Source organism: Anolis sagrei, chromosome 3 (assembly GCF_037176765.1).
Source record: "Anolis sagrei isolate rAnoSag1 chromosome 3, rAnoSag1.mat, whole genome shotgun sequence".
Taxonomy (NCBI): domain Eukaryota; kingdom Metazoa; phylum Chordata; class Lepidosauria; order Squamata; family Dactyloidae; genus Anolis; species Anolis sagrei.
The window spans coordinates 263135064-263147741 of NC_090023.1; the positions used below are offsets into that span (position 1 = coordinate 263135064).

At 44.6% G+C, this 12678-nt stretch overlaps 1 protein-coding gene across 1 annotated transcript in view; it reads right to left on the reverse strand.

The window, feature by feature from the left end:
* The window catches only part of ABCF3 (ATP binding cassette subfamily F member 3), a 38090-nt gene extending 35124 nt beyond the window's left edge, over window positions 1–2966 (reverse strand). The window contains exon 1 of the mRNA XM_060767383.2: window positions 2834–2966. Within this exon, the coding sequence (XP_060623366.1) occupies window positions 2834–2909 (76 nt within the window). The 5' untranslated portion in view covers window positions 2910–2966. The remainder of the gene's footprint in view (window positions 1–2833) is intronic.
* Window positions 2967–12678: the final 9712 nt, after the last annotated feature.

Below are 12678 nucleotides of genomic sequence, written 5' to 3' on the forward strand. Positions count from 1 at the left end.
AGACTGGATGGCCATCTGTCAGGGGTGATTTGAATGCAATATTCTTGCTTCTTGGCAGGGGAGAGGACGTTCTCTGCTGTGCCCCCCCCCCTTTGGAACTCACTATCTGGGGAGACCAGGCAAGCCCCTACTTTAGCAGTCTTTAAGAAAGATCTAAAAACTTGGCTGTTCCGATGTGCCTTCGGAGAGTGACTATTCAACCCATTTGTTTGTTCCCACCTACAGTTGTCCTCATGATACACCACCCCCTGTCCTTTATAAAGACCAAACCCACTGCTCCTCCTTCTTGGGCTCCTCTCCTACAAATACACTTTTTTATTCCCATTTCACCCAGTGTTTTAACATTTTATCTCATACATTTGGACCGCCCTTTGTGTTTGATTCTACTATGCTACTTTGTACTGTCTATTTATTTGTTATTTTATATATTTTATGTTATGATGTATTTCTCCATTGCTTTTTGTCTAATTATTCTGTATTACTTTTGGGCTTGGCCTCATGTTAGCCACCCCGAGTCCCCTTTGGTGAGAGCGTGGTGGGTAATAAATAAAGTTTATTATTAATATATTATTGTTTTGATTGTGTTTTTCTTGCATGGCAGGAGGCTGGACTAGATGACCCATGGATCTCTAATAATAATAATAATAATAATAATAATCTTTATTTATAGCCCGCCACCATATCCCCAATGGGGACTCGGAGTGGCTCACATGAGGCCAAGCCCAGACAGCAAATTACAATAAAATAAAACCGAAAACGCAAACAATAAACAACAACATAATTACATAAAACATGTGAAAACATAGCAATATAGAATTACAATAGGCACAATGACAATGGGCGGGCTACATGCAATGGTTAAAAGAGAGATTGATTAAAACTGATTAAAACTCAGGCGAGATAAGAAAGAGACAGATTATTTGCGGAGGAGGACTCATTATAGTAGTGGTTGTGGAATCAAGCTTTCCCACAAGGGGGGCGGGGGACATGTACTCCAATTACAAAACGTTGAGGCTAAGCAATAGTGTGAAAATGTAAACCTATTAATTAAAAGCGCAGCGGAAGAGGCAGGATTTAAGGTTCTTTTTAAAGGTTTCTAGGGTAGGGGCTTTCCTAATTTCTCCAGGTAGTGAGTTCCAGAGTCAGGGGGGCCACAGAGGAAAAAGCTATCTCCCTTGTACTTACCAGGCAAGCTTGTGAAATTGGCAGGGGCAAAAGAAGAACGGTAGAACGGAGCGCCCGAGTTGGTTCATGGAGGGAGATACGGACACGAAGGTAGGCGGGTCCCAAACCGTTTTGGGGTTTTATAGGTGATAACCTGCACCTTGAATTGGGACCGGAAAATAAACGGCAGCCAGTGGAGCTCCTTAAACAGTAGGGTTGACCGCTCCCTGTAAGTCGCCCCAGTTATTAATCTGGCTGCTATTTATTTGTCGTGTCAGATCAACCAGTCAATTATATTACATTTCTAACAGAACAAAGCAAACAAACAGGTAAAATACAACGTTTGTGAGTTTGGTAGTTGGTTAAATGTCTTTTGACCAGTATCTGGCCACTTGGAGTGCTTCTGGTGTTGCTGCAAGAAGGTCCTCCATTGTGCATGTGGCAGGGCTCGGGTTGCATTGCAGCAGGTGGTCAGTGGTTTTCTCCTCTCCACACTCGCATGTCGAGGATTCCACTTTGTGGCCCCATTTCTGAAGGTTGGCTCTGCATCTTGTGGTGCCAGAGCGCAGTCTGTTCAGCGCCTTCCAAAGTCACCAAGTCCTCTGTGTGCCCAGGGGGGAGTCTCTCATTTGATATCACCCACGGATTGAGGTTCTGGGTTTGAGCCTGCCACTTTTGAACTCTCGCTTGCTGAGGTGTTCCAGCGAGTGTCCCTGTAGATCTTAGAAAACTATTTGTAGATTTAAGTCGTTGACGGGCTGGCTGATACCCATACAGAGGATGAGATGGAGATGTCTCTGCCTTGGTCCTTTCACTATTGGCTGCTACTTCCCGGCGGATGTCAGGTGGTGCAATACTGGCTAAGCAGTGTAATTTCTCCAGTGGTGTAGGGCGCAGACACCCCGTGATAATGCGGCATGTCTCATCCAGAGCCACATCCACTGTTTTAGTGTGGTGAGATGTATTCCACACTGGGCATGCATACTCAGCAGCAGAGTGGCATAGCGCAAGGGCAGATGTCTTCACTGTGTCTGGTTGTGACCCCCAGGTTGTGCCAGTCAGCTTTCGTATGATATTGTTTCTAGCGCCCACTTTTTGCTTGATGTTCAGGCAGTGCTTCTTGTAGGTCAGGGCACGGTCCAGAGGCAGTAATCTGTCTGCTGAACGTTGGACAAGTTGTAGTTTCCCGCCCGTCTTCATGGGTAGTCCCACGTAGAGTGCATTACAGTAGTCAGTCTAAAGGTAACTAAGGCATGGATCACCATGGTCAAGTCAGACTTCACAAGGTAAGGTCGCAGTTGGCGCACAAGTTTTATTTTCCTGGCCACCGCCGACACCTGCGCATCAAGCGTCTGCGCTGAGTCCTGTGATTTCAGGGGGAGTGCACAGGTTGCCACCCAATATCTCTTCTAACTCATATTATTCTATGAGCTCTATAGTGCAGGTATTGGCAAACTTGGGCCCTCCAGGCCTTTTGGATTCCAACTCCCACAATTCCTAACAGCCGTAGGCTGTTAGGAATTGTGGGAGTTGGAGTCCAAAAGGCCTGGAGGGCCCATGTTTGCCCATGCCTGATCTCCATTGTAGAATGAATGCAGTTTGGGGTCAATCCCACCGCCCCTCCCCGGCATTCCTTGGCTGGAACCCAAGCCACCCGCCTTCGGCTCACCGGTCACGTAGTCGAACATCTCCCCGTCGAGTTCTGGGAACTCCCTCCGCAAGATGTCCGCGCAGGAGGCCGCCATTGCCGGGCTCCCCTCAGACGCCGCTCGGGCCCGTGACGTCGACGTCCGCTGCGGAGGCCGCCGGGAAACGGAGCCTGTGTCCAATCAGAATGAGAGGAGGGGGGAGGCGCGCGCCGCCCGAGCCGCCATGTCTTTGGCCAGCCGCAAGGGCCGCCGGGAAAGGGGCCCTTGCTATTGGTGCACGACTCATTCCCGAACGCTAGCTTTGGAGGACTTCAACTCCCAGAAGCCTCAGCTGCTTTGACTAATGATTAGGATTTCTGGGAGTTGAAGTCCAAAGCTGATTTCACGCCTTCCTTTCATTCCCCAGTAGGAGGCGGGTTGCTATTGGTATGCCTCACAAACACCAACCATTCCCGAACGCTAGCTTTTGAGGACTTCAACTCCCAGAAGCCTCAGCTGCTTTGACTAATGACTAGGATTTCTGGGAGTTGAAGTCCAAAGCTGATTTCTCGCCTTCCTTTCATTCCTCAATAGGCGGCGCAAGGAGGCTGATGTCAAAAAGCACTGAAAAGGGGAAAGCAGTTGTATTTGCTGGGATGTATAGTTCACCTACAATCAAAGAGCATTCTGAACCCCACCAATGATGGAATTGAACCAAACTTGGTACACAGAACTCTCATGACCAACAGAAAATACTCAATATGCCCAAATGTGAACACTGGTGGAGTTTGGGAAAATATACCTTGACATTTGGGAGTTGTAGTTGCTGGGATTTATAGTTCACCTACAATCAAAGAGCATTCTGAACTCCACCAACAATGGAATAGAACTAAACTTGGCAAACAAAACTCCCACGACAAACAATAAATACTGGAAGGGTTTGGTGGGCATTGACCTTGAGTTTGGGAGTTGTAGTTCAAGTACTTCCAGAGAGCACTGTGAACTCAAACAATGATGGATCTGGACCAAACTTGACACAAATACTCAGTATGCCCAAATGTGAACACTGGTGCAGTTTGGGGAAAATAGACTTGCAATTTGGGAGTTGTATTTGCTGGGATTTATAGTTCACCTACCATCAAAGAGCATTCAGAACTCCACCAATGATGGAATAGAACCAAACTTGGCACACAGAACTCACATGACCAACAGAAAATACTCAATATACCCAAATGTGAACACTGGTGGAGTTTGGGGAAAATAGGCCTCGGCATTTGGGAGTTGTATTTGCTGGGATTTATAGTTCACCTACAATCAAAGAGCATTCTGAACTCCACCAACGATGGAATTGGCACATAGAATTCCCACGACAAACAGAAAATACTGGAAGGGTTTGGTAGGCGTTGACCTTGAATTTGGGAGTTGTAGTTCAACTACATCCAGAGAGCGCTGTGGACTCAAAACAATGCAATACATTGTTGTTGTTGTTATTTGAAACACAACAAGATGAGTCCACAGCAGACAAGATCACTCTGCTGACTGTTGTATTGGATCACACGTCGGACCCTTCCCAAGTGTCTAGGACTGTGTGATGTATCGGCAAATAATGCGTGCAGATCCCAGTAGGGTGGCCTTTCGCAGCTGGCAGATGGTAATTTTGTCAGCACCGATTGTGTTTAAGTGCAGGCCAAGGTCTTTAGGCACTGCACCCAGTGTGCCGATCACTACTGGGACCACCTCGGGGGTTGAGAAGGGTGGGGTAAAAATGTGCGAAATAAATAAATAATAAATTGCAACATCGATAATCCATACTTTGTTTATGTACTATTTGTTTTGTTATTATTCTTATTCTTTATTATTACAGAGCTGCGGTGGTGCAGTGGGGTAAACCATTGTGCCGGTGGAAATGCTGACCTGAAGAATGGAAGATCGATGGTTCGAATCTGCGAGATGGGATGAGCTCCTGTCTGTCAGTTCCAGCTTCCCATGTGGGGACATGAGAGAATGCTCCCACAGGATGGTAACACTGTGGGCACCCCCTGGGCAACGTCCTTGCAGACGGCCAATTCCCTCACATCAGAAGTGACTTGCAGTTTCTCAAGTCTTTTCTGACACAATATAAATATTTTTATCATCATCATTATCATTAATGGTGATAATCATGTATCTTTTGCATTGTTCATTTCAACCACTAGATGGGAGTATTGGACTGTATCAGAACAGGCATTTCACAACATTTCAAATGTCAGAATTTCACCTAGGAGCAGTGATGTTGGTCAGGCAAATGAAATAGAATAAAACCCAGAAAGGAGTGATATCTTAATGGCAAACCGCAACACACAAAATACATCATTTAAGTTTTAAAAGCTCCACTGGCTGCTTCTTCATCAGGCAAAAGCTGTTGAAATCATACAGGAGGTGAAAATTAACCAGAAGTCTACATTTTGTATTAAGTGTTATTTCTGTTCTAGTTCTGCTGTTTTGGAGGGATCTCAATGATGGCAAAGGTTACTCCTCTTCTTTGCCTTAGAGAGCAGGAGTTAGCTTCGGTTAGGGCAGGAACAACCTGGATCTCAAGGAGTTTAATTTCTCTTACTGGCAGCTGTCCTTTTTTGCTGGAGCAGTCAGTTCACACAAGTGCTGTAATTTCTAAGCCATGAATTCACAATATTGGCATGTCTATTCTGTGGATTCAGGAAATCACAACTCCTCCCCCCATCAAATATGAACACGTGAAAAGTTATTTGTCCAACAAACCACTTGTTTGTTTCATATAATAGATGACAGTGAGGCCACAACAGATTAGAACAGTGGTTCTCAACCTGGGGTCCCCAGATGTTTTTGGCCTTCAACTCCCAGAAATCCTAACAGCTGGTAAACTGGCTGGGATTTCTGGGAGTTGTAGCCAAAAACATCTGGGGACCCCAGGTTGAGAACCACTGGATTAGAGGATGATGGTTGTCGTGTTGACTATGCCACTGGCTCCCCTATGTAAGAACATTTTAGTGACCCTTTACTGCAGTGTTTCTCAACCTTCCTAATGCCATGACCCCTTAATACAGTTCCTCATGTTGTGGTGACCCCCAACCATAAAATTACTGTAATTGCTACTTCATAACTGTAATTTTGCTTCTGTTATGAAATGCAGTGTAAGTATCTGATATGCAGGATGCATTTTCATTCACTGGACCAAATTTGGCACAAATATCTCATATGCCCAAAAATGATTTTGTCATTTGGAAGTTGTAGTTGCTGGGATTTATAGTTCACCTACAATCAAAGAGCATTCTGAACTCCACCAACGATGGAATAGAACCAATCTTGGTACACAGAACTCCCATGACAGAAAATACTGGAAGGGTTTGGTGGGCATTGACCTTGAGTTTTGGAGTTGTAGTTCACCTACATTCAGAGAGCGCTGTGGACTCAAACAGTGATGGATCTGGACCAAACTTGGCACAAATACTCAATATGCCCAAATATAAACACTGGTGGAGTTTGGGGAAAATAGACCTTGACATTTTGGAGTTGTTGTTGCTGGGATTTATAGTTCACCTCCAGTCAAAGAGCATTTTGATAGGATTGGGCCAAACTTCCCACACAGAACTCCCATGACCAACAGAAAATACAGTGTGTTCTGATGGTCTTTGCTGACCCCTCTGACACCCACTTCACAACCCCTCCAGGGGTCCCAACCCCTAGGTTGAGAAATGCTGCTTTACTGGATAAGTACATTATGGAACTGCTCAGTACTAATTTCCTCAGTTGTAAGTCCACTCAAGTTGTGATGTGCCTTCTTTGTCTTCACTTCAATGAGATGCCCATTCTACCTGATGGAAGCTCCCTGAGTCCCTTTGGGGAGAGAGGGTGGGTTAAAAATAACGTTGTTTATTATTATTATTATTATTATTATTATTATTATTATGCAAAAAGAATGCTAATTTGATTTCCAAAAAGAGTGCATTAATTTGCTTTTCGGAAACTGATAACAGAAAAATTGTATCCTTTATAGGGAAAACTTTTGCATTGCAGGGCATCCTATCACATACAAAAATACTAGGCTTGTGTGCGGATCCATTTTAGCCATTTTCCTTTGGCCAATCTGGATTCTTCAGCTTGGTTGGATAGCCATAACGGCAAGGGCCTAGCCGTCATGGTTTCCCATCCGTAATGGGACTACGCGGTAGCCAATCAAGGCTCTTCTCCCCTTTTATCCTTTAACTAGTTCATGTAGTGTTCTTTCCTCCCACTCCCCTCCAAAATTAGTTTGCTGTTATTGTTGTTGCTAGCTATTATTGTTATGTTGTTTTACACTGTTTTACGCTGTTTTAATTGTTTTTGCTTTGTTTTTAATTGTATTTTGCTTGGGCTTGGGCCCCATGTAAGCCGCCCCAAGTCCCTTCGGAGAGATGGAGGCGGGGTAGAAAAATAAAGTTGTTGTTGTTGTTGTTCTTCTTCTTCTTCTTCTTCTTCTTCTTCTTCTTCTTTTTGGAAGCACTCTGCAGGCATAGAGGCTGCCGCATGCTCCTTCTTGCACGGGGCTTTCCGATGAGCCTGGCCTGTTGGAGTAGAAGAATGCCATAACGTGTCTTACGTAAACTGTGTCTGCTTCCTTAACTCCGTTGCTGAAACCCAGGCTTCCTTGAAGGGAAGAAAGGAAAGTGTCCCAGGAACAGAAAGGGGAACCTCGTAAGTTCCTTATTGCTGCCAATGGGCCGGATCTGGCTGTATTTTTCAGCTGCAGAATGAAAATGGCCATACGGCTACCTTCCTGTTTTTGGGAGGAGTGTGAAAACGTTTTTGGGAGGTCTGTGAAAAAGATGAAGTACTTTGGCCACATTTTGAGAAGAGAGGAAAGCTTGGAGAAGGGAATGATGCTGGGGAAAATGGAAGGAAAAAGGAAGAGAGGCTGGCTAAGGGGAAGATGGATGGATGGTATCCTTGAAGTGACTGGCTTGACCTTGAAGGAGCTGGGGGTGGTCATGGCTGACTGGGAGCTGTGACGTGGGCTGGTCCACGAGCTCACGAAGAGTCGGAAACGACTGAGCAAATAAACAACAACATCAAAATATACCAGCTGGTGTCACTATATCACTTCTTTTTTACCTTTGGGTTTGCATGCTGGTCGCTTCTGTACTGCACTGGAGCATTGCAGCGCACCCAAATACCTGGGAGTCACTCTGGACCATTCTCTTACCCACAAGAAGCACTGCCTGAACATCAAGCAAAAAGTGGGTGCCAGAAACAATATCATACGAAAGCTGACTGACACAACCTGGGGATCACAACCAAATACAGTGAAGACATCTGCCCTTGCGCTGTGCTACTCTGCAGCTGAGTATGCATGCTCAGTGTGGAACACATCTCACCACACTAAAACAGTGGATGTGGCTCTGAATGAGACATGCCGCATTATCACGGGGTGTCTGCACCCTACACCACTGGAGAAATTACACTGCTTAGCCGGTATTGCACCACCTGACATTTGCCGGGAAGTAGCAGCCAATAGTGAAAGGACCAAGGCAGAGACATCTCCAGCTCATCCCCTGTTTGGGTATCAACCAGCACGTCAATGACTTAAATCTAGAAATAGTTTTCTAAGATCCACAGAGACACTCGCTGGAACACCTCAGCAAGCAAGAGTCCAAAAGTGGCAGGCTCAAACCCAGCACCTCAACCAATGGCTGATACCAAATGAGAGACTCCCTCCTGGGTACACAGAAGACTAGGCGACTTGGAAGGCACTGAACAGACTGCACTCTGGCACCACGAGATGCAGAGCCAACCTTCAGAAATGGGACCACAAAGTGGAATCCTCGACATGCGAGTGTGGAGAAGAGCAAACCTGCTGCAATGCAACCTGAGCCCTGCCACATGCACAATGGAGGACCTTCTTGCAGCAACACCAGAAGTGGCCAGATTTATTTATTTATTGTGTCATCCGCCACCAGAACATTGTATTACATTTCTAACAGAACAAAACAAACAAACAGATTTTTAAAAATCCACAAATTTTGCAAACTTGGTAGCTGATTAAATGTCCTTTGACCAGTATCTGGCCGCTTGGAGTGGCCAGATACTGGTCAAAGGACATTTAATCAACTACCAAACTCACAAATTTTGTATTTTGTCTGTTTGTTTGCTTTGTTCTGTTAGAAATGTAATATAATGGACTGGTTGCTCTGACACGACAAATAAATACCTTTGAGTTTAATCAAATTTAAATACCAATAGCATAAAATTTCCTGGTTGGCTTCTCTGGTGCTTGCACACACAGATTTGCTTTGGAAGGTAAAACTTTCTAAAGTACAGTCCCTGTAGTTGATCTAAAAGCAGTCTCCCGAATGGTTTCCAAAAGTATGAGGCACGCTTCATCCTTTTAATTATGCAACCACAGATTTTAAAGGATTGTCCTTTACATTCCTTAGTAGCATCATTAAACCACCTTCAGCTTGTTTGCTGTTCTCATGAAGAGTACAATGCTGATTCGCCTCCTCTTCTGGGAAGTCTAAATAAATTTCCATCGTAAATTGGATGTTTGTGTGGATGTTGTTCAGGTGATCCCATGAACCTGCTTAGTTCTTCTACTCCATGGCTCCAAATGAATAGAGGACATTGTTTGTGAAATTTTCTACCTTGGGTATTAAATTGGCTTTGGCATTAGTTTCCTTACTGACCAGAAGTTCCCATTTGTTGTTGCTCCTCTAGCATCAAAATATCTTGGACTTTCTTTTTAAAAGCTCTTATCAATCTCCTGAAACACCAGAACTTATCTATAGTACCGCAAGAATCACGCTCTGGTGTTTCATGCAAGATGGCAATAAAAGAAAGAACCTAAAAGTAGACCAAACACACATCAGGCAAGTGTTCACTGACAACTCCAGTGTCAGGATTCAGCAACTTGGAGAGTTCCCATAAAGTTTATACTAAAACTCAAAGCTGATTCACCACTTAATTGACATGGAAAGTACCAGCCCTCACTGCATGGGAATATAAATAAAATAAAGCAACGGCAGAGTCAACTACTGGCTACATCTGTCCTTCTGACCATGTGGTCTTGCCTCCCTATCTATGAGGGATGGCTTCCAGTCTACATGGACTACAACAGTGGCAGTAGAGAGGGCAACTGCTAAGCATGGGATGGGAATAAGCCAAGGATCTCGTTAATCAATGCATCCTGGACATGTTGTTGTTTGTTGTTCATTTGTTCAGTCATTTCCAACTCTTTGTGACCTCATGGACCAGTCCATGCCAGAACTCCCTGTCGGCCGTCACCACCCCCAGCTCCTTCAATGTCAAGCCAGTCACTTCAAGGATGCCATCCATCCATCTTGCCCTTGGTCGGCCCCTCTTCCTTTTTCCTTCCATTTTTCCCAGCATTGTCTTCTCTAAGCTTTCCTTTCTTCTCATGATGTGGCCAAAGTACTTCATCTTTGCCTCTCCTATCCTTCCCTCCAGTGAGCAGTCGGGCTTTATTTCCTGGAGGATGGACTGGTTGGATCTTCTGGCGGTCCAAGGCACTCTCAGAACTTTCCTCCAACACCACAGTTCAAAAGCATCTATCTTCCTTTGCTCAGCCTTCCCTATGGTCCAGCTCTCACATCCGTAGGTTACTACGGGGAATACCATTGCTTTAACTATGCGGATCTTGGTTGCCAATGTGCTGCCTCTACTCTTCACTATTTTATCGAGATTGGACATTGCTCTCCTTCCAAGAAGTAAGCGTTTTCTGATTTCTTGGCTGCAGTCTGCGTCTGCAGTAATCCTTGCACCTAGAACTACAAAGTCTGTCACAGCCTCCACGTTTTCTCCTTCTATTTCCCAGTTGTCAATCATTCTTGTTGCCATAATCTTCATTTTTTAATGTTTAGCTGCAACCCAGCTTTTGCGCTTTCTTCTTTCACCTTGATTGGAAGGCTCCTCAGCTCCTCCTCACTTTCGGCCATCAAAGTGGTGTCATCTGCATATCTGAGGTTGTTAATGTTTCTTCCAGCATTTTTTACCCCAGCCTTGCATTCTTCAAGCCCCGCACATCGCATGATGTGTTCTGCATACAAGTTGAATAAGTTGGGTGAGAGTATACAACCCTGCCACACGCCTTTCCCAATCTTGAACCAGTCTGTTGTTCCGTGGTCAGTTCTGACTGTTGCTACTTGGTCCTTATACAGATTCCTCAGGAGAGAGACAAGGTGATTTGGTATGCCCATACCACCAAGAACTTGCCACAATTTATTATGAGGCTTTTGAATAGTCAATGAAACAGAAATAGATGTTTTTCTGAAACTGATCCTGGACTTATACAAGGCCATTCGGACTTAGTCTGTCCCCGCCTTTATTGTTAGTAAAGCTAATAGATATTTCACTACCTCCATGGCTTATCTAACACACCTGGAGGTGCCTAAACACTGAAGGATTTTTTTCCTTGGCAAGATGCCATCCTCTTACTTTGGCGGTAGTGGAGGGGTGAATACGTCTTCAACTAGACAGATGATGATTGACTCTGCAAGGCAACACCCTGTTGGGAATGCAATTAGAGCAGGCATGGGCAAACTTTGACCCTCCAGATGTTTTGGACTTCAACTCCCACAGTTCCTAACAGCTTACCGAGTGTTAGGAACTGTGGGAGTTGAAGTCCAAAATACCTGGAGGGCCGAAGTTTGCCCATGTCTGAACTAGAGCAACCTGATACAGCTGAAATGCTACCAGACTTGTAATGTGCCCCTCCTGTTCCCTTTAGTGCCCCCCCCCCAAGTGCTTTGACCCCTTCAGTTCCATACCTGCTATATTAACCTGTGTTTTTAAACTGTGATTTCTAATCTTTTTTAAATAACTGTTTCTCTAGGGAACTACGTTTCCCCTTCCCAGGGCATTTGAGCCCCACTTTGTGCTGGTCATGGACCGTTGCTGTTGTTGCTGAACAGCAGAGTCAAACGCTTAATTAAAAAGAAAGCATAATACATATTGTGCTGGTACGGCTGTACCAGGAGCTTCAGCTTCATTTTTTTCCCTATTGAGTGTTTGCATATATTCCAAGGTTCCATGCATTTTGCAGTAAGGTGGCTTCCCTTGGTTTGCAATTATATTATATTATATTATATATTTATTTATTTATTTACTATTCTTGTATACCGCTGTATCTCAAGCCCGAGGGCAACTCACAGCGGTTTCCAAACAGTTTCCAACGGTTTCCAAACATTATAGGGCCAATGACCTGTCTATCATTGTTAAGTTTTGGTTCCGCCCCTTTTTCCAGGGCTCTGGGAGAGAAAGGGAACCATTTTTAGTTCAGTCTTATAGTGGAAAGCTTAGGTACAGGATGTGGATCAGCCCCATCTGTAGACAAGCTTTGTTTATCACAGCATCCGGGGGAAACAGAAGCATCTGGGGGAAACAGCACCACATCTTTCGTGGAAAAAATAAAAAAGAACTCCAGCTGGAGAATCTACAAAGCCTTGGCTGGTAGGTCTACTCGGGTAACCAGAAGCAATTGGAGCCAGGAGTAGAGCCCACACCAGAAAGCATAGAAAGTAGATTGCCTGGGAGGGGTTAAAAGGGATTTTCCTTTTAAAGAAAAGAAACAGTTCATGAAGCCAGTTACCTGCCCATTTGGGCAAGTTAAGAAGCATTTGTTTGACTTGTTGAAGATCTGAGAAGTGTTTGTTTAAATTGTTGAAGATCTAAGCAATAATAAAGGACTTTGTTAAACTTTTCAAGCATCTAAAGACTTTTGTATAGGAAAATCCTTAGGGCCTCTCAGCCAAGGCAACCCGGCTTCCCGTTGGGCACAAAGAGCACGTCCTGTTCAAAAGACAATTATTATAGGCCCAGCGCGTGACAGCACACATATAAAGGGAGAGATGATCTAATCTTATGAAACAGAAAGTTT